Source organism: Equus quagga, chromosome 5 (genome assembly GCF_021613505.1).
Source record: "Equus quagga isolate Etosha38 chromosome 5, UCLA_HA_Equagga_1.0, whole genome shotgun sequence".
NCBI classification, from domain to species: Eukaryota; Metazoa; Chordata; class Mammalia; order Perissodactyla; family Equidae; genus Equus; species Equus quagga.
In genome coordinates this window covers 119285955-119308702 of record NC_060271.1, presented here as the reverse complement: position 1 = coordinate 119308702, position 22748 = coordinate 119285955, and the positions used below count along the sequence as shown (strand labels likewise).

Sequence of the window (22748 nt, the reverse complement as noted above, 5' to 3'; positions counted from 1 at the left end):
CTTTCTTTTGTTTGCCATTAGCTTGGAGTATCCTCTTCCATCCCTTCACTCTGAGCCTGTGTTTGTCAATGGAGCTGAGATGTGTTTCCTGGAGGCAGCATATTTTGGGGTCTTGTTTTTTAATCCATCTCAACACTTTGTGTCTTTTGATTGGAGAATTCAATCCATTTACATTGAGTGATTATTGATATAAAGCGGCTTAATGCTGTGATTTTATAACTCATCTTCTAGTTCTCCTGCATTTCCTTTCTTTCTTGTACTGTGTATTTCAGCTTCCAGTTCAGTTAGGTAGCTTTCTATGCTGATTTTCTTAGTTTTCTCCTTATTTCTTGTTTATGCTTATTTGTTTAGTGGTTTCCATGAGGTTTGTATGAAAAATCTTGTAGATGAGATAGTACATTTTCTGATAAGCTCTTATTTCTTTAGACTAAGCCAATTCCACCCCTTTCCTCTTCCTCTCCTAAGTTGGTTTTGTCACATCTTATTCCATCTTGTTTTGTGAGTTTGTGGTTGAAATGACAAGATTATATTTATTTTTGATGTTTTCCTTCCCTTTATCTTTAATGTTAGACTTGAAGGTTTGCTAACCTGTTCTGATGGATGCCTACAATTTTCTGATTTTGTCTGCCTGTTTATCTCCTTGCTCAAGGCTTTGTAACCCCCTTCTTGTTTTTTCTTTTTTCAGGTATGAGGGCCTTCTTGATGATTTCTTTTGCAGGGGAGGGGATCCTGTGGTGATGAACTCCCTTTGCTTTTGTTCATCTGGGAAATTTTTATTTCTCTATCATATCTGAAGGATATTTGCCCTGGATAGAGTATTCTTGGCTGAAAGTTTTTGTCTTTCATAGATTTGAATATATCATTCCACTCTCTCCTAGCTGGTAAGGTTTCTGCTGAGAAATTTGCTGAAAGCCTGATAGGGGTTCCTTTGTAAGTTATTTTCTTCTGCCTTGCTGCCATTAGTACTTTTTCTTTGTCATTGACTTTTGCCAGCTTCACTACTATATGCCTTGTGGAAGTTCTTTTTACATTGATAGAGTTAGGTGATATATTGGCTTCTTTCACTTTTATTTCCAGCCCCTTCCCCAGGCTTGGGGATTTCTCCACTATTATTTCTTTGAACAAACTTTCTGCTTCATTCTCCTTCTCTTTTTCCCTCTGGAATACCTATAATCCTTATGTTGCATTTCCTAATTGAGTCAGATATTTCTTGGAGAATTTCTTCATTTCTTTTTAGTTTTAGTTCTCTGTGCTCCTCCATCTGAAGCATTTCTATATTTCTATTCTCAATATTACTGATTCATTCCTCCATAATATCAGCTCTGTTCCTCAGGGAATCCATATTCTTTATCTCATCCATTGTGTTTTTCATATCCAATATTTCTGATTGGTTCTTTATAATTTCAATCTCTGTTGTGAAGTAGTTTCTGAATTCACTGAACTGTCTATCTACATTTTCTTGCAGCTCATTGGGTTTTTTTTATGATAGCTATTTTGAATTTTCTGTCATTTAGATTATAGATTTCTGTGCCTTCAGGGTTGATTTCTGGGTACCTGTCATTTTCTTTCGTGTCTGGAGATTTAATATAATTTTTTGTGCTGCTAGAGGGTGTGGATTTATGGTTCCACTTTGTGGTAGTAGTTGATCACCGCTTCCATGTCCCGCCCCTCGGTAGGGGTCAAGAACTGTGTATTCTGAGCACACTGCAATCTGCAACTCAGCTCACCCCTGCTGAATTGGGGTGTCAGGTTGGGGGAAGGGGTGCTTTCTTTTTCCTGCAGATCTCAGGGGCTTCTCACTGTGCCCTCACTATTTGCTCCTGGAGCGTTAACTTCGTGAAGACACCCTTTTGATAGCTAGTCACCCTGTGTGGGGCTTCCCCCCCAGGCTGTGAAGGACCTTGGAGAGTGATGGTGTTCCCACAGAGTGCCTCCCCCACCCCCGTTTCCTTCGGAGCCATGCACAGCCCCTGGGTCATTGCACTTCAGGAGGAAGAGAAGATTTCTCTTACCTTGTTCCACTTCTTCAGGGGAAGCTCCAGCACCTCCACTTTCTGACATATGGCTGTGTGGGTCTCTTGGACATCTTTTGTATTCTATGGGTGTCCTCTGTTGGAATATGAATGTCCTTTTCATTGTGTCTTTGATGGGAGAGTTTACAAGGATAGCTCACTCCACCATGATGCTGATGTCACCTCCCCTACACACCGTCTGCAATTTTTATTGCATAATATCTGACATTCAATCTCCAGCTTCTAGGCATACCAAGAGTCATGAACAAGAGAAAAACGGATATACATAGATGATCAGATGTGGACTTCAGTGAAAAATGTTGTGCTTCTTCCTTCATCCCTCCTTTGTTTCAGATGAGAAGTCTGTTATTCGAATTGTTTTTCCCCCCATAGATAAAGCATCATGTCTCTCTCGCTGTTTTTGTTACATTTTCTTTGTGTTTAGTTTTCAGTAGTTTTACTATGATGTGTCTTGGGCTTATCCTGTTTAGGATTCACTTAGGTTCTTGAATCTGGAGTTTTATGTGTTTTGCCAAGCTTGGGAAGTTATCAGCCTTTATTTTTTGGAGTACTTTTTCAGCCCTGCCCAATTTATTTATTTATTTATTTTTTGCAGGGAGGAAGATTGGCCCTGAGCTAACATCTGTTGCCAATCTTCCTCTTTTGGCTTGAGGAAGATTGTACCTGAGCTAACATCTGTGCCAGTCTTCTCAGTTTTTGTACATGGGACGTTGCCACAGCATGGCTTGATGTGCAGTATGTAGGTCCACGCCTGGGATCCAAACTCATGAACGCTTGGCCAACAAAGCAGAGTGTGTGAACTTAACCAGTACACCACTGGACCAGCCCCACTGCCCTCTTTCTTTTTGAGACTTTAACAACATGGAAGACAGATATTTTGTTATAGTCTCACGGATCCCCAAGACACTGTTTATTTGCTTTCAGTATTTTCTCTCTGTTGTTCAGATTGGGTGGTTTCTATTCTTTGGTCTTCCACTTCAGTGATTTCTTTCCTCTGTCCTATCCATTCTACTTTTGTACTCATACGTTGAGTCTTTATTTCAGTTAATTGTGTTTTTCAGTTCTGAAGTTTCCATTTGGTTCTTCTTTATTTTTCTTTCTTTGCTGAGACTCTCTTTTTGGCTTGTTTCAAGTATGTGTGTAATTGCTCTGTGAGTCGTTTTTCATGATAGCCAAATCTTAACATCTCCGTCATCTTGGTATTGGCATCTGTGAATTGTATTTTTCAATTCAGTTTGAGATATTCCTGGTTTTTGGTATGATGAGTGATTTTCATTGAATACCTGTACATTTTGGGTATTATGTTCTGAGACCCTGGATCTGCTCCACCATGGGATGGAGGGGAGAGCTCTGTCTTATGACTGTCCAGTGGCGATAGAAGTCCAGATTCCTCAGTTTGCCTCTGTTAACTTTCAAGTTGGAGGGAATTTTGTCATTACTGCTAGTAAGAGATAGGAATTCTGACCTCCACTGACTTTTCCCTGCCTTGGAGGGGCAGGAATGCCACAATACTGCTTCCCACATGGCCTCCACAGGGGAGGGCCTTTTTACTGTTGGGCAGTGGTGAAACACCTCTTCTGACACTAGCCTGTAGCAGAGAAGGAGAGAGGTACCTTGTCACTGCCAGGTGGTAGTCCAAGCTCTCTATGTGGTCTTCCCGGACACCATGGGAAAGGAGGTCTCATTATCACCTGGCAGAGACCAGCCTTCAGCTAGCCTTCTCTGACACTACTGTGATGGGGATTGTGGGGTGCCCTGTTATAGCATGGCAAGGGTGAAAGTCTAGGCTCCCCTCTTCACTTTGCTGGTGGGAGTAGGTTCACAATTTTTTTGTGTGATACTTGTGTACAACAGCTTTTGTCTAGGTTGTCCCTTTGCTGATCTTTTGACTAGGAAGAAGAGGATTTGGTTTGATTTGGTTGCTAGTATTTTTTTGTGGGGAGATCTGGGCCTGTTGGTATTTCCAAGTTGCCAGCTTCTTCAGCTCCAAGTCTGGGATATATAAGGCACAAAAGAAAACCTGTAGAACACTCTACTTTGTCATTTTCCTTGTATCCTGTGGTTCCCTGCCTGGTCTGCCGCCTTCTCTCCACCTTTAGTCTTCTTAACTTTGTTATGTATGATGTCCAGGACTTTTAGTTTTATTTAGTGAGAAGAATAGGGAAAAATATATCAGTTCCACCTTTCCAGAAGTGAAATTCCTCAAGTTATTTTAATTTTTAATTATTTAGTTTTCATTATAGTTAAAGTTCCTTTATAGTGTGTTTGCCTTGTGATTGATTGGGTATAATTTTATCACTGTGGCTTACTGATAGGGCTTAAAATTTTTTAAATGAAAGTATGATTCATTATCTAGAAATGGAAATTTTAGAATTAATCTTTTAGTCTTAATTATTTTGGAGAGTGATAATTTTCTATATCCCACTTTATTAAAAATATATACGTAGGGGCCAGCCCCGTGGCCGAGTGGTTAAGTTCATGCATTCAGCTTCGGTGGCCCAGGGTTTCGCCAGTTCGAATCCTGGGTGCGGACATGGCACCCCTCATCAAGCCATGCTGAGGCAGCATCCCACGTGCCACAACTGGAAGGACCCACGACTAGAAATGCACAGCTATGTACCAGGGGGCTTTGGGGAGAGAAAGGAGAAATAAAATCTTTTGAAACAAAACAAAACAAAACATAAAATCTCTAGTTTTTGTTTGTCTCAAGATGAATGTCCCAGTTTAGTTTACATATTAATTATACATATTTTAATGAATTAATAATATTTTAAATATATTAACTTTATCTACTGCCCCTTCATTTTCTGAAGTAGATTGCATTAATTTCATGTGATTGATCCAAGTAGATCCAACTGACTGTCATATTGTTTTCCTAAATTTCAAGTTCCCTTTATAACTACGTCAGAGAATGAATTAATATGCTAAGAAATCACTAAATGCTATTCTGAATGGTTTAGAAATAAGTGGGGTAAGTTAAAAACCATCTTAAATACTACCTGGATTTTTATAGCGAATTCCTGATTTGGGCCTATAATGTGCCAGGCATTAAGCTGGATGTTGGAAGGAATATCTTCACTTTTATTTTGGTCTTTGCTTATAGTAGTTTTCAGTTTTATTGTGGATCAGGGACCTCTTGGAGGATCTGGGGTCCTCCAAACATTCACACACTTTCAGATATATTCAATCAGAGAGTTTGAGGACCTTCTGAAATCCCCAGAGTTCACAGACCTTGGGTCAACCCTGTGCTCTGCAGTTTTTAAGACATTTTTACATGCTTTGTTACTCTTTTAACTATCACAACAACCCTGAGAATTAGTGGCTTGGTACTCATATTTTACAGTAAAAAACTGCTCAAAATGGTATGTGACTTGTCTAGTTATCACATAGCTGTCAAATGTGAGTCTAGAATTGGAAGACTTTCCCAACTTCTAATAATTCCTTTAGAGGACATCATCATTTTCTAATGTTGCTACTTAATGTCAAATTGCTTCCTAATAAGGTTGTGTCACCTTTTCTTCACTGTCAACAAAGGAGCATGCCAATTTCACGGCATTATCACATTGAGTGTTCCCCCACCCAGTGTTTGCTAAATTGTTATGTGCACAATATTTAATGTTTCTTTGTGTGTATTTAGGGAGGTCTATTCACTTATTCATTGGAGTCTTAGCAGTTTTTAAGTCATTATGTATAAATTTTTAATATATTAAAGATATTAACTTTGTCATAGTTTTTGCAAATACTTTCACTTTTTACCTTTTAATTGTATATGATTTCTTTTTATGTATAGAAGTTTTGAATAAATATTCAGATCTACCACTTCCTCTAATCTTTTTTTTAGTGTAGAAATATCCAAAGATTTGACACACTCGAGTGAATGCAGACACACACTATATTCACAGATATTTTATTTTAAAAACATAACGAGAATTTAAAAGATTAAGAAAGGGAATGTCATTTAAGTTGTGATTATTTGACTTCTTTTTGTCGTATGTTTATTGGCTGTTGGTCTTTCTTTGAATATTTTTTGTTTAATCTCTCAAAATTTTTATAAATGATGTTATGCAGAAATCTGTTTTCTCCTAAAATAGGTAATTAGTTCTGATACCATTTATTGAATTTATTTTTCTTACCCACTGTTCAAAGTCTACTTTTATCATATATAAGATTCCCATATATACACATATTTGTCTATACTAATTTTTTTTTTTTTTTTTTTTAAAGATTTTATTTTTTCCTTTTTCTCCCCAAAGCCCCCCCGGTACATTCTTCGTTGTGGGTTCCTCTAGTTGTGGCATGTGGGATGCTGCCTCAGCGTGGTCTGACGAGCAGTGCCATGTCCGCGCCCAGGATTCGAACCAACGAAACACTGGGCCGCCTGCAGCGGAGCGTGCGAACTTAACCACTCGGCCACGGGGCCAGCCCCTATACTAATGTTCTTTTGATCTAATTCTTTATTGCTGCATAATTATCATACTGTTTTAATGTTATTGTAGCTTTAAAGACTTCTCTTATTAGTCTTTCAAAAATGTTTGTCTTGCTTGTTTTTGGTATTAATTCTTATAGATTAACTTTAAAATATATTAATCCAGTTAAAAAAATAAAGATATGAAGGATTTTGATTAGAATTGTGTTGAGGGAGCTGGCTCCGTGGCCGAGTGATTGAGTTCGCTCACTGCGCTTTGGTGGCCCAGGGTTTTGCTGGCTCAGAATCTGGCCGTGGACATGGCACCGCTCAGCAGGCCATGTTGAGGCTGCATCCTGCATAGCACAACCAGAAGGACCTACAACTAGAATATACAACCATGTCCTGGGGGGCTTTGGGGAGGGCGAGGGGAAGGGGAGGGGGAAGGGGAAGGAGGAGAAAATGATTGGCAACAGTTGTTCGCCCACATGCCAATCTTTTAAAAAAAAAAAAAAAAAGCTGCATTGAGTTAAAGATTCATTTGGAGGAAAAACTGACCTGTCTATTATTCCATCTTTATGCTTGATCAGTGGTGTTACATCATTGTTGAGTTCCTCCGTTGTACTTCTTTATGTTTCTTCTACACCTATGCACCTTAGTGGAATCAGAAGATCTTTTCTATTTCTGTGCTCCTGGCAACTTTTCTTACGCTCTCTGGCTCCCAGGAGTCTTTTCCTGGCCTTCTCACTGGAAAGCTGGGGTTTCTTTGTCTCAGAGTCTTAGCTCCACCCACCCCTTGCACAGTTATTCCCCATTGGGGCCCTCCTGGGTTGAAGCAGTAAGGGAAAGAAAGAGAGAAACACATAGAAAGGATTCTGCCTGTACTCTTCATACTACCCTGGCACCTTTTTCCAGTTCGTTAGGACGGAGGGGCCAGTTTTCTTTTAGGCTTTTAGGTGTCCTACCTCAGTAGTACAGCTTCGTGACTTGGACTAGCTTCAGGGCAGGGTCAGCAGAGAAAAAAAGAAAAGGAACTGGGAACCCCCCCACCCCAAACATATACTTTCCAGCTCATAGATGCCCCGTTTACTCTAGCTAGAAAGAGGGGGTTTCTTCTGGGGTTTTTACTTTGTGCACCTGATGCATAATTTTAGGACTCAACCCACCCTCATGTCAAAGTGGTAAATAAACAAAAGATTTTTTAAAAAATGAGTAAACTCACTACCGTGTTGCTTGTTCTTCAAGTTTTGACTCCCCCAACCCATGCATGTGCCATTGTTTACTTTCCAGAGTTCTCAGGGAGTTACTTTTAGTAGTTTCTCCAGAGTTTTAGTTGTAATCAGTGGGAGAGAGGGGCTCTTATGGGCTTACTCTGTCTTGGCCTTCACTGAAAGTGAAGTTATTTCCTTCTGAAAATAACTTTTGTTTTTACTTTATAAAAATTCTTTCTTGTTCCTTGATTACTGCATTTTATGAACAGACTTTTCTTGTTTTATGAATATTTTGGCCTCTTGAATCTCTCTGAAGATACCAGTTACAGTTAAGAACATTTTATTTCTTTTTGTTGCTGTGCTCTCTTTTCTTTGGGTCATTGTGCCCGATTTTTCACCTTAGTGCCTCGCTTAGTTTTTATTAAGCAGCTGATGATTCTTGACTGTTCTTCTTTATAGTGTTTTCAAATGAAGGTCTAAATCAGTGATTGTCCCTTTTGAATGTATATAACAGTCCCTTGGGGACCCAATTTAAATGCGGATTCCTGGCCTCACAAAAATCGGATTCATTAAGTCTGAAGTGGGGCACCTAAAAACTTTAGATGTTTCTGATGCTGATAATATCTTGGTGTCTGGTGTAATTCTGTAAAGGTCAGTATTATCCTTTATGCAGCCTTGTTTTCTCCATTGAATATCCTCACAGACCACAGGACTCTGCAGGTTGGTTTCTCGCTTGCTGTAGGAGATGGAGTTCCCCTTTTCTTTATCATGCCCTTGCAGGGACAAGGCTAAGAAGCTGGGACCTGTCCCTTCCTCAATTTTTTCTATAGGGAAGGAATTTATCTGCAAGGAGAGTTCTGATAAGTTCTGAGTTGTCTCCTTTTTTTCCTTCCACTGCGGTTGTCCCTAGCCTGCTGTTATCTCCATCTCAAAGTTCACACTATAATAAGCCCTCTGACAAAGACTTTAGACTCATAGTAAATGCTGTAGCCAGCTATTTACCGTTTACCATCAGAGTCATACTGGTCTTCTTTGGTGGTTTTTCACTTAGTTGCCCTGTGGACTGCCTACACTCCCAGGCCCTCCTAACATAAGGTGTTTAAGAAGAAGAGGTAGATGAATGGGCTCAGTCTGCCATTTTGAACTAGATGTCAACTGTTACTTTTAAAGTTATGTTGGTTTTTAATGTGCCAAGAAGTATTTCTTTTGAATTCTCACATAAAATCTGTAGCTGGATCACAGCTTACTCATGCTAACTCAGGTGTGCAAAGAAAATGTAGCTTCTTTATTTTGCTATGACTCACCTCCTCCTTTTGATGAGCCCTGATCTCCGAGTAACTGGAGGAAGAGTACCAGTCTTACGCTACTCTGATAAACTAAGTCCTATCCAGTAATTTAAATTGATCTCTTTGGATATTTCAGTCTCTGTTTGGATACTACTCATTCAAGTATTATCTTTTCTCTTATACCTTCCCACAGTAGAACCCAGACTTATGGATGTTTAGGTGTTTATGGCTTATGTGACCTTGTAGTGGTTGAAGGGTACCAAGACCCTCAGTCTTTGTGCTATCTTCCCTGGTTTCTCACTGGTCTCTCCTTTAAAGTAACTGGTCCGGCTACTCCCTGGAATTATAACTACTATGGTGCCTACCAGTACTGTCCTTGGGTGTTCTTCAGATGTCTATGCTGAAGTTTACAACTGATATTACTTGAGATGTGTTCTTTTGGCTCCCAGGATGCATTGGCCATCTCTCCTGGTGTCACAGATAACCTGAGGTCTAGCTAGGGCTTCCCATTGGCCCCCTAGCCAGGTGCTCTCTTTTCCAGGCCTGTGCTGTGGAGTTACTTTGCCCCTATCACAGTGACCTCTTTTGGTAAACTCACCATCCAGCTTAAGTTACCTTTCCTGTACTACTTTTGAGCTCACAGGAATTTCCCAGTGCCTGCCAGGCACACAGGAGAAAAGGGAGACTCCAGAGCCAGTATCATACCCTTCCTCATTCCTCATTCTGATTGTGCTTCTGTGCATATGTTTTGAGGTGGCCATCTCCAGCTTGTGCTAGGTGTGTATGAGGGGAGGTAAGAGGTTGGTGTGGTGTGTGCAAGCATACGTGTGTGTTGGGGGGAGATGCTTCTGGAAGGCAGTCACTTTGCACAGTCTTGACAGGAAGCAGAGCAGAAGCCATTCCAACTCCCAGATTTCCTCGCTCCATCAAACATACCTTTCCTTTTCCAGCCTTCACCTGGAGAGGATAATGCGACTACTGGTCTAATCACTTCTCTTGTCTCTGTTTCACTTTTTTATCCCACAATTTTTTGGCCAGAATCAGGAATTTGAGGCTTTAATTTACACTTTCTCTAGGTTTTATCATCCTTCTACCAGAGGTAGCAGGCCTTATGTTCTAGCTGTTGTGAGCACAAGGGATATCTGCTTTCTACTGTGGAAGAAACTGTAATATGAGTCTTTTAGGCTTGGTCAGAAAATATTAGTGTTTAAAAAAATTCCTTCTTTGGGACAACCAAACTCTAAAGACTGTTATCTTATTGTAAAATCTTTTCTTTAATTCAGAAGGTGAATATTAAATGTTTCTCTTTTCATTCCTAAACTTCCCCAAGGAAATGGATGCTACTCATAGAATAGTAGAGAAGTCAAGAGAAGGAACTGCAACTGGGAAAAGCATATTAATAAATGTTTTCATAATCCTTAGGGTGTAGCTACCATTATTACTCTTCTTTTTCAAAATTTCCATAGTTTTTCTTGCACATTTACCCTTTTATGCTTTTAATTGTAGTATAGATTCTTATATGATCATATTTCTAAAACATATTGTAGTTTTTATTTGATTTGTATTAAGCCTATAATTTTGGGATCAGTTTTTGTCTTAATAATAGTTTTCCCAAACAGCAAAGTAATCTGTGTCTCTTTTTTCATATCTTCTTTAAATATTTATCAATGAGGTTTTGTAAAATTTTGAAATGTGCCTTTAAAATATAGGGCTTCTATCCTTTTTACACTATTCTTTTTCTTTTTGAATTTTTTTGTGTTTAAGAGAGCAAAATCCAGCTTGCAGCTAGTTCCTTCTGCCTTGTGGCTCTTTCCTGTCTCTTTTCATAGTACTTTGCCTTTTCTAGAATTCTTCATATTTGTTTACTAGCATGTGATCAGTTCAAGGGCAAGGACTCAGGTTTTGCTTGTCTTTATTTGCCTTAGTGCCTAACAAATTCATGCTCATGATAGATATGGGAGAATCAGCAGTTCTTATACTCTTACCCTGATTTATTTTCCCCATAGTACTTACTATATTGTAATATATTATATAGTTTACTTATGTGTTTAATTGATTGTCCCCTCCCACTAAATTCTAAGTGCCATGAAGGCAAGGATTGTTAACTGTTTTGCTTACTGCTGTTATTTCTAACACCTAGAAGACTACCTGGCACAAAGGTGACCAGGGGTTGTTTGTGGAATGTTTAATTATTGAATTGTTGAAATTTAGATAATTGCCTCAATCATACCATACGATCATTACCATATGATAGGTATAAACTTCTGATATGGAAAACAGTTAGTAATATAATCATAAAGGTGTAGAGTTTAAAAGCAAGTAAGACCTTAATGTCTAATTCTGTTCATTTTTTAAAATGACCCAGAGGTGAAATGACTTGATTTAATCACAAAGTCAGTTAATTGTAGAGATGGAATAAAAATTGAGAACTCTGGAGTAAAACTGAATAGTGGTGTTTGGGTATATGGTAGGCAGGGCATATGATTGTAGTTAAGAAAAAGCACAGGTTCTGGAATCAGATAGATATAGGCAAGTTACTTGATCTCCTACGCATCAGTTTCCTCCTCTGCAAACTAGGAATAATTGTACCTTTTTTATAGATTGTTCTGAGACATATATGAGACAAAGCATATTAACTCTTAGCACACTGCCTGGCACTTAGTGAAGGCTCAATGAAGGTAGCTCCCATTATTACTATTTGGGATAGTTTTCATCTCTAGCTTGTGGATGTGAAGGATCTTTAGCTCTTGCTGGGACTTTAATCCCTGCAATGTGCCAGTGCCCATGCTGTCTGGATTGGTGCATCTCCTCTTCCTTTGGCTTAGAGAACACTCTTCCCTGGAGTCTTTTGCCTGTTTAACACCTACTTATCTTTCAGGTCTCTTTTTATTTCTTTAATTTTTTAACCTTTATTTTGAGAATTTCCAAACGTATGCCAAAGTAGAGAGTATGATGAACCACTATATATCCATTACCCAGCATCAAAGCTGTCAGCCTTAGGTCTCTTTATACGTCAAAGAAGATTTTCCTTCCTTTTTTTTTTTTTTTTTTTTGCTGAGGAAAATTCACCCCAAGCTAACATCTGCTGCCAATCTTTCTCAATTAGTACATGAGCTGCAACCACAGCATGGCCACTAACAGATGAGTGGTATAGGTCTGTGTCTGGGAACCAAACATGGGCCGCCAAAGTGGAGTGTGCTGAACTTAACCTCTAGGCCACCAGGCTGGCCCCAAAGAAGCTTTTCTTGATATCCTAGTAAACACCTTTTAGCTTTTTTCCTTCATAATACATTAGCTCAGTTTGCAATTGTGTATATAATGTCTCTTCTTCATTAGATTGCAAGCTCTGTGAGACACGAGTTTTGTCAATTTTCTTTATTGTCATATGCCCAGTGTCTTATACAGTGCCTGAAACATGATAGGCATTGTATGTGAATGAATTATTTAATAACTGAAAAGTTTGCTAAGGGGTTTGAAAAAAGGAACATTTGGCGGAACACCTTTTGACTGACAAAGATTGAGAAGAATTACTTGGACAGCTTTATATTAAAACCATAGGTACCTTCTTAGGCTCAGGTTCATATACTTTAAAGCAACCTTGTGCTCTTAATTTGTTTTTTCTAAGTGAGCTGCTCTGCTGGAAAGCTAAATTCACTGACTTCCTAGCAAGAATTTTAGTTGAGTTTGTAAGATATTGTCCTTTGTACATGACTAGCTTTCAGGGGTCACTCTTAGATAAGGTAACGATCCATTGAGCTCCTAGACCTGTGGGGCTAAGAGATCAAGAACCTCCATAATTCTGTAAAGAAGTAATGTTCTTGAGGCCCTTGCTCAGCCATTGGCCTGTCTATCTCTTGTTACTGTAGCTTCATTTGAGGAAAATTCAAGAAAACTGTTTTTCTCTTCAAATTGCTGTCCCCTCCTACTTTTTTTGTACTGTTTTGAAGCAGTAACCATGGTTTCTAGTAGAGGCTCCTTGGAGCTTTAGAAACATCAGTCAGCTTCACAGCTGGAGGCAGACTGATCTAGATAAAAGCATAAGAATAAAGCTGACTGTGTTTTTCCCCCTCTGTTAAAACTGAGTTCTTTCATTAGGGAGCACTTTGCATAAAGTGAACTGCTCATTGTTCCCACTAGAGTAGACAACATTTTCATTTAAATTAACAGTAAGTTAGCACCTGGCTCCTTTTTAGAATCAGGAAAAGGGACATAATGCTACCACTCACCTATCCTCTACCTGAACCTACCCTCTCTCTATCCTCTTCTTTCTCTTCTCTATTTCTTTACCACATTCCCTGGGCCAAAAGTGAGTGATAGTAACGCCGATATTTGAGGCTCAGATGGGTAAGGTTGTGAAGTTGCAGCTTTGGATTAATGGGGGGGAAAAGGAATGAAGGAGCATTAAAATCTTGATACAGTGGTACCAGGATTTGCCAGGATTGAGAAGGATCAAGGGCCAGCTCTTGTCAGAGGGCCAGAATAAGTGATTTCTAGAAGTAAGACTTGGCAGCAAATACTGTCATAAGGGACGGCACTTTTGAGAAGGGAAAGGAAATCTATATTCATTAAGCATCTAGTATGTGTTGAATGCCTGCATAGATATTTTTTATTATATCATATTCTCTTTTATACTAGGCTGAAAGAGCTCTGAGAAATTTAAAGTGATTCATAATTGTTTTATTTGTAATGATTTTTTATTCTGAAACTGTGCCACTTTAGCTTATAGCTGATTTGTATTATCTTGTTTCTTGGTGATCTAGACCAGGGGTTGGCAAACTATAGCCTATGGGCCAAATCCTGCCCGCAGCCTAGTCTTTGTGAGTAAAGTTTTATTAGAATTTAGCCACCATCCTCATTAGTTTATGTACAGTCTATGGCTGCTTTTGCACTCCAGAAGCAGAGTTGAATACTTGCTACTGAGACCATATAGCCTGCAAAATCTAAAATATTTACTGTCTGACTCTTACACAAAAGATTGCCAACCCCTGATCTAGATGGACTGGGTCAGTTCATAGTTCATCTTGGACCAGATATGGAAATGGTTATTTTGGGAGGAAAACATACTCTTAGGTTAGTTATACTCCTGGTGGACCTTAGAACAGTGGCAGCATGAAAGGAGGGTGCTAGGGATTTAGATGAGCGTGATGGGCTTCCTGGGCCCTTTTTAATCATAAGTCCAAACATAAACTGTGCAAGGAAACTTTAAATGTAAACATTGTAATTTTTTTTGCATGAGGGCTTTCCCATTTTCTTTTCCTACATACATACTGTGTCCATAGTCTCACATGGACCTACTCTAATTCTGTTACTCATTCATGTAATCACATAACTGTAGACTTACGCAAGTACTTTAATTGGAATTGACCTTGAAGATCATCTGCTCCAACATCCTTATTTTACAGATGGCAAAAACTGAGTCCCTGAGAAGTTGACACATGCCTGATATCACAAAAGCAGGTTAGTGGCAAATCCTGGGAGTAAAACCCTGGTTTTTTGAATAATTTCCTGCTGTCATGCATAGAGGCATTCACATGTGAAATCTACCCTGTAAGGCCTAGTCCGATACGTGTTTAGCTCTAAGTTGGACCTCTTAGAAAACAAAGAAACAGCTGAAGAGGAAAGCAGCATTACATCTAACTTCTAATTTAACTCTGCTACTGATACCTTTGCAATTTTTAGTAAGTGCGCATTTTTTGACAAACAGAAGAATCTAGCAGATAAATTAGGCTTGTAAGGATGACTGCAGAATAAGATTCAGATATTTGCTACATTTCCTTGTCCCTTTTCACAATGTAATTTCACATGAGGGAAATGTGCAGTTATTAAAGTAAGCACAGTGGTATATTCACAGTCCCTAAGTAATTTGTAAGTGGAACACTGAAGAATCCAGAGTCCATGTTGCTATAAGTAGGTTACATAAATGTGTTTAAATGTTTTTCTTTTGTGAACTGAACAAACTGAAATTTGTAATTTACAATAAAAGGGCTTAATTTATGATTTCATAACTTAATGAAAAAGACTTCCTTAAGAAAATTAGATATTGTTTAACTAAAAAGACAAAAGAAATGCACCAGAAATTATAGCCTTTTTACTTTTATATTCCTGATAGGAATATTGCCGTCACAATTGGGGCAGAGTAATTATTTTCCTTAAATTCAGTGTTAGAAAGGCCTCTCCCTTTATTATATTAGAAAATAATCCTAGAATTTCTTCTTGCTGGTTCCCTGGGGACCCATTTTAGACAAGAGAAATCCTAAGAGAGCTTGCACAAAAGATCTTCGCTGGAAACTATACTATCAGAGCAGATACTAGCATCTTTTTGGCTTATTCTGCAGATGATTTCTAAAACCTTAGCACAAGTATTATTTTGCCTATATTTAATTAATCTCTACAGAATTGTTTAATTGTTCCTTCTTTCCCTCTATGAAATGTCAGGCCCCTCTACTTTCTTTCCTTTTACATTGGAAAAGTGTTTTAAATTTTTTCTTAGTAATATAAATAATGAGAAAATTCATGTTGTAGCTCAATACTCTTTAGTCAATCTTAATTATAAACTAGGATGCGATGAGACTATGTTCAACTTTTTTTTTTTTTTAAAGATTGTCACTTGTAACAACTATTGCCAGTCTTCTTTTTTTTTTTTCTTTCTGCTTTTTCTCCCCAAATCCCTCCAATGCATAGTTGTATATTTTAGTGTGGGTCCTTCTAGTTGTGGGACATGGGACACCACCTCAACGTGGCCTGACGAGTGGTACCGTGTCCATGCCCAGGATCTGAACCAGTGAAACCCTGGGCCGCCTTATCAGAGCACGTGAACTTAACCACTCGGCCACGGGGCCAGCCCCTATGTTCAACTTTTAAAATACGTGATTACTATTTAATCTTTCAGAAATTGAAGCCATTTTAGTAATTCAATGTTTTGTATTTAATTTTATATTTTTATCTATCTCCAAATGGATTGTCCACATAAAGAGAATCAAATGGAATATGTTTGTTTAAAGATTGTTTTCATTACAGTTGGTTCCGTTAGACTTGAGATTGACATATAGTCATAATGATTTGGGTATCACTTATCTGGACCTCTGATTTACCGGCATAGTTTAATTATCTAAACTAATAGTTTTCAGTTCTTCAAAACCATGTTTTCTCTTTGATAGTCATAAAAATAATTGATTCCTCTTTACTGTTGTTTGAAATTTAAAATTAATTTGTTAGGAAAAAATCGAAAGAATTAGGTACAAAGTGCTTCTTTGTTTTCAAACTTATTAACACATCTCCAATTTATTGAATTCTACTAAAATTTACAGAACAGAAGTTTCTGACATGAGTTCCATAAGCTACTTCAGAGGGCCGTTAAGCTCTCCTGATATATACAAAGTTTTATCCATGTGGGAATTCTTTTGAGATGAAATGTCTGTAGCTTTTATTAGAGTCTCAAAGCTGTCCATCACCTAAACAAGGTTGAAAACCATTTTTATAGGGCTTCTGAAGCATTGTACCCGCCAAAGAAATATTGAAGGTAAATTTGCTTTGCATTCTAGAATCATTTAATCATAAAATCTTGGAGGGACTAACTTCCATTTTTTACAGATGAGGAAACTGAAACTCCTAGAAGTTCAGCGACTTAGCCAAGGGTATTGTCGTTTAATACTTGTTAAACCAGCAGGGGACCCAGTGGGGCTCTTGTGGTATCCTGATTGATTTCTTAGGGCCTTTTTAGCCTTCCAGCCTCTGCACAGAGGTTGTTGAGCTTTTGACTTGCCAATAAGGTACTTGTATTTGAATAGAAAGCTTTTATGGGCACAATAGAGATCTCTAACAGTTTGCTCCAGTTATTTCATGAATTGTTAACATGATGCCAGTTATTTCATTTCTTAGAAGGAGGATACTTGGAGGTCCCAATAGTCCCAAAGGGAAATCTCTTAGTCTTCATTAAAAAAATCATACCTTTGGCAGTGTCCATGTTAAAGTAGACTTAGAAGCAAGGTCACGAGACTTCAGACTACAGGAATCTTAGGCCTTTGGGCATTTCATTCATTCATTTAACAAATACTTATTTTGTGCCTATTATGGAAATGTAGGTTTTACTAGTTGATAAAGAATACTTGTGGAAAATTATGAAATTGTATTAATTTAATAATATTACTAGTTTAATTAATATTGGGAAACACTTTTCTTTTAATCACTACCCAAGAAAGAAAATGTCATACAGTAATATTGACAGCAGCTTTTATAAAATAGTCCTTAGTACACTAGTCTAACAGAATTATGAAATAATATAAATTCTCAGACTATTGGGAATTAAGGATATCTCCTTATTTAAATAGGACCAAAGCAAAAAAAAAAGGATTTTTGTTTTATTTACCATTTTGCACTATCTGATTAAGATTTAATGATTGTTCGTAATAGTTTTTTTAATGTTTAAATTTAGTGGTCATATTTCACATTGTGAGCATACGTCTTCAATTTTTACATTGTTTGGTAATATAAGCATAGTTGTAGGTGTAAAAGCTACATCAGATTAATTGAAAATACTCGTAAGTGAACTTAAATTTCAGTCACTTTTCATATATACTTAAGGTGCTTTCAAAATAAGGATTTTTCCAATTTAATGTGCTTTTATGTTTCAAAGAACTAAAGACTGATCCCATTTTACAACATTCGTTTTACATGGAGTGCTTGAGATTTATGAACTGTGAGATTTTTTGTATAGCTTTCCAATCTCAGTTGATCAGTTTGGCTTTTCTAACTGGAACAAGATTCTTTAACATTCTAAATCCTATTTTAAGATTCTTTAGCCAGTTCAGCTCATGCAAAGAAATGACTCCAACAGAATATTAACAATGCAATCTTTATATTGTGTTTATTTTCACATTCTATGCATTTTAAAAATGTTTTTATTTTATTTCTATATGTTTAAGGTATGTAATTGCTTCTCAAGCTCCATTCTAATTTCTGTTCTCCAAATCTTATTGCCTCTTACTGTTATTACTCCCATGGTAAATCTCTTCTTTGGATTGCATTTATAGCAGTTTTTATAATATGCATAGAACTTCAGTCACTGAAATAAAACTGAAGTTACTTTCTGTACCTTAATTTTCATCAAGTCAAACTCCTTTTCTCTCCAAGTAGTCTATATTTTGAAGGTTTCAGTACATGTTATCATCTTGTAGTACAAAAATAATATCTGGTATTGTTAAGGTTTGTCACTTACAAAGTTACTAGAGAATGGAGTATTTAAAATTTTCATGCAGTTTACATGGAAAACCTTCTGTAATTCTATAGCTTCAGTGTTTTTGTTTTTAAAAATACTGTTTATTTGTAATCAGTCAGTGAAGCTGCACTGTTAACAGTGCTGGGAGAAGAGGACTTAATAGTTCCTGAGCATCTTCATCCTGCTGCTTTCCCTGACAGTTTTATTAGTTGGGATTCCTCTGGAGATCATTCTTGGGAAAACAACTCCTTCTTCCTCCCACCTTTACCCAAGAGGTCAGAACACAAGTATTCCTTCCTTAGCATGTACTTTAATCTTGGTTACAATTATTATGTCTTACCCCCTTAATTGTTCCTTGTTACTACTTCTATAGTTTCAAAAATACCCGCTGTAATTAAAATTCAGAAGGAGCACTGAGACTTCAATGTAACTGTTAGTTGTTATATTAATTACAATTTACTGATTGGGCATGTGATTTGGGAAGAATAGGAAAAAGTAATTGGATGGTTAACTTTTGAAGTTTTTAAATAAACTCTAAATTCTTTTTTACATTTATGTAATAACTAGTAGTTTCCTGAATAGCAGTTCTCTAGGCAATCAAGATGATAGATTTTGGTTAATAAATAAGAAAAATAAGTAGTGTTATTTGAAATATTTGTTATTCTCTGTAAAATACTGTTCAGTAATCTCCTAATTCATTTCATAAAAATTTATTGCCCTCCATTAAAAAGCAGAATTAAAAATATTGTTTAGTGGGGCCAGCCCCTTGGCCTAGTGATTAAGTTTGGTGTGCTCCACTTTGGTGGCCTGAGTTTGGTTCCTGGGTGCAGACCTACACCACTCATTGGTGGTCGTGCTGTGGTGGCAACCCACATTCGAAATGGAGGAAGATTGGCACAGATGTTAGCTCAGGGCTAATCTTCCTCAAAAAAAAAAATTTAATTAATTTAAAAAAAGAGTCTCTTTAAAAAAAAACTAATGGATCAAAGGAGAAAATCCAAATGATCATTTTGACAGTTACTGGTAAAACATTTGATTAAATTCAATATTCCTGATAAAATTTTTAGAAAAATCTTAAATAGAACCTCCTCACTTTATAAAAGGTATATAGAGAACACAGAAAATATTGTAGATAATTGTGAAATATTTGAAGCATTCACTTTAAAGTTAGAAACAAGGCAAGGACACTCATTATTCACCACCTCTGTTCAACCTGTACAGGTCTGTCCAGCACACTATAAGAGGAGAAAAAAGGTGGAAGAATTGGTATGGAAGAAACAAAACATAGTCAGAAGATGGGAAAAGAGAAACTGGATGATCATATATGGCAGATTTTTGTGGGCCAAGCCTGAAAGTGGCATATGTTACTTCTATTCACATGCTACTGACTACAGTTCATTTAAATGGGCGTTCCTAATGCAAGGGAGGTGGAACATGCATTCTAACTCTGTGCCCAGGAAGAAGAAATTTTTAGTATACATCTAGCCACCCTGTGCCACAAACCAAATGGAAAATAGTTTAACGTTCTCTGAAATTGAGCATGCACATGCCCTATGACCCAGCCATCCTACTCCTAGGTAGAGATGTTTTTGCACATGTATACCACAGACACATATAAGGAAACTCATTACAGTATTGTTCATAATAGAAAAAACAAGTGTGTCAATCAACAGTAGAACAAATCATCGTATATTCATAACTAGCCATGAAAATAAATGTCCTACTGAGTGATGTAAATGAATCTTAGAAACTTAAAAGTAAATCTTAAGAAGAACACATGCAATATACCACTTTTTATAAAGCTCAAAAATAAGTAAATCAATAGATTATATTATTTGGGGATAGATATCTATGCAATAAAACTTATTTTCCAAAATTGGAAGAGTAACAGTCATGAAATTCAATATAGTGTTTACACTTGGGAGAGACAGGAAGCGGGATGAGTTTCTTTGAGGTTTACACAGGGAGTTTCCATTGTATTGTCAAAATTCCATTTCTTAGGTTGAGTATATATCCTACTGCTTGGTTCATATTAACATATTAAACTATATCCATATATATACTATACATAATTATATATATGATATATACTATAGCATATATATTATAGTATATATAATATATATATATTAACCAAACTTGTTATTTTGAAATAACTGTAGATTCACATGAAGTTGTAAGAAACAGTACAGAGAGATCTCCTATACCCTACTCAGTTTCCCTCAATGGTAACATTCTACAAAACCGTATTACAATATCACAACCAGGATATTGATACTGAGACAGTCAAAATACAGAACAGTTCCATCATCACAAGAATCCCTCATGTTGACCTTTTATAGCCAGATTCACTTCCTTCCTTCTTTTTTTTTTAAATTGTGCTTGTAATAGCTTATAACATAGTGAAATTTCAGTTGTACGTTATTATTTGTCACACACCATATAAGTATGCCCCTTCACCCCTTGTGCCCACCCTTCACCCCCTACCCCCCAGTAACCACTAATTTGTTCTGTTTGTCTGTAAGTTTGTTTATATTCCACATATGAGTGAAATCATATGGTGTTTTGTCTTTCTTTGTCTGGCTTATTGCGCTTTACGTAATGCCCTCAAGATCCATCCATGTGATTGTGAATGGGACGATTTTGTCTTTTTTTTATGGCTGAGTAGTATTCCATTGTGTGTGTGTGTGTGTGGGTGTGTGTGTGTGTGTGTGTGTGTATGTGTTTATGCCACATCTTCTTTATCCAATCATCAGTCGATGGGTACTTGGGGTGCTTCCACACCTTGGCTATTGTGAATAATGCTGCAGTGAACATACGGGTGCATAAGTCTCTTCGAATTGTTGATTTCAAGTTCTTTGGGTAAATACCCAGTAGTGGGATAGCTGGGTCATATAGTATTGCTACTTTTAATTTTTTGAAAAATCTCCATACTGTTTTACACAGTGGCTGCACCAGTTTGCATTCCCACCAGTAGTGTATGAGGGTTCCTTTTTCTCCACAACCTCTCCAACATTTGTTGTTTTTTATCTTGGTGATTATAGCCATTCTAACGGGTGTAAGATGATATCTAAGTGTAGTTTTTATTTGCATTTCCCTGATGATTAGTGATGTTGAGTGTCTTTTCATGTGCCTCTTGGCTATCTGTATATCTTCTTTGGAAAAATGTCTGTTCATATCCTTTGCCCGTTTTTATTGGGTGGTTTGTTTTTTGTAGTTCATTTGTGTGAGTTCTTTATATATTATGGAGATTAACCCCTTATTGGATATATGATTTGCAAATATTTTCTCCCAGTTGGTGGGTTGTTTTTTCATTTTGTTCTTGGTTTCCTTTGCCTTCCTGAAGCCCTTTAGTCTGATAAAGTCCCAGTTGTTTATTTTTTCTTTTGTTTTCCTTGTCTTAGTAGACATGGTATTCAAAAAGATCCTTTTAAGTCTGATGTCAAAGACTGTACTGTCTCTGTTTTCTTCCAGAAGTTTTATGGTTTCACGTCTTACCTTCAAGTCTTTGGTCCACTTTGAGTCTATTTTTGTGCATGGGGAAAGATAATATCTACTTTCATGTGGTCTACTTTTGCACGTGGCTGTCCAGTTTTCCCAGCACCATTTATTGAAGAGGCTTTCCTTTCTCCATTGTATGTTCTTGGCTCCTTTGTCGAAGATTAGCTGTCCATAGATGTGTGCTTTTATTCCTAGGCTTTCAATTCTGTTCCATTGATCTGTGTGTCTGTTCTTGTACCAGTACCATGCAGTTTTGATTACTGTAGCTTTGTAATATATTTTGAAGTCAGGCATTGCCATGCCACCAGCTTTGTTCTTGTTTCTCAGGATTCCTTTGGCAATTCAGGATCTTTTTTTACCCCATATGAATTTTTAGATGCTTTGTTCTATTTCTGCGAAGAATGTCATTGGAATTCTGATTGGGATTGCATTGAATCTGTAGATTGCTTTAGGTAGTATGGACATTTTAACTATGTTTATTCTTCCAATCCACGTGCATGAAATATCTTTCCCTTTTTTTATGTCATCATTGATTTCTTTCAGTAATGTCTTATAGTCTTCTTTGTATAGGTCTCTCACCTCCTTGGTTAAATTTATTGCTACATATTTTATTCTTTTTGTTGCGATTGTAAAGGGGATTGAATTCTTGCGTTCTTGTTCTGTTAGTTCATTATTAGAGTATAGGAATGCCACTGATTTTTCTAAGTTGACTTTGTACCCTGCAACTTTGCTGTACTTATTGATTATTTCTAATAGTTTTCTGGTGGCTTCTTTGGGGTTTTCTATATATAAAATCATTTCATCTGCAAACAGAAAGGGTTTCACTTCTTCAGTGCCTATTTGGATTCCTTTTATTTCTTTTTCTTGCTTAATTGCTCTGGCCAAAACCTCCGGTACTATGTTGACTAAGAGTGGTGAGAGTAGTATATGTATATACACTTTTTGCTTGAGTAACATTTGCTCTGAGCTAATGTTTGTGCCAGTCTTCCTCTGTTTTGTATGTGGGTTGTCACTGCAGCATGGCTGCCAATGAGTGATGTAGGTCGGTGCCTGGGAACTGAACCTGGGCAGTTCCCAGCAGAGTGCACCGAACTTAAC

General features: G+C 37.3%; 1 protein-coding gene across 10 annotated transcripts in view; it reads left to right on the top strand.

Moving 5' to 3' along the window:
* Positions 1-22748, top strand: part of NCOA1 (nuclear receptor coactivator 1) — a 250473-nt gene that overhangs the window by 90293 nt on the left and 137432 nt on the right. For 8 of the 10 annotated variants that reach the window (XM_046661260.1, XM_046661255.1, XM_046661262.1 and 5 more), the window contains one exon: positions 14338-14392. The exons of the other annotated variants lie outside the window; for them this stretch is intronic. In XM_046661260.1, the coding sequence (XP_046517216.1) occupies positions 14371-14392 (22 nt within the window). In that variant the 5' untranslated portion in view covers positions 14338-14370. The remainder of the gene's footprint in view (positions 1-14337; positions 14393-22748) is intronic. 10 annotated transcript variants of the gene reach the window in all.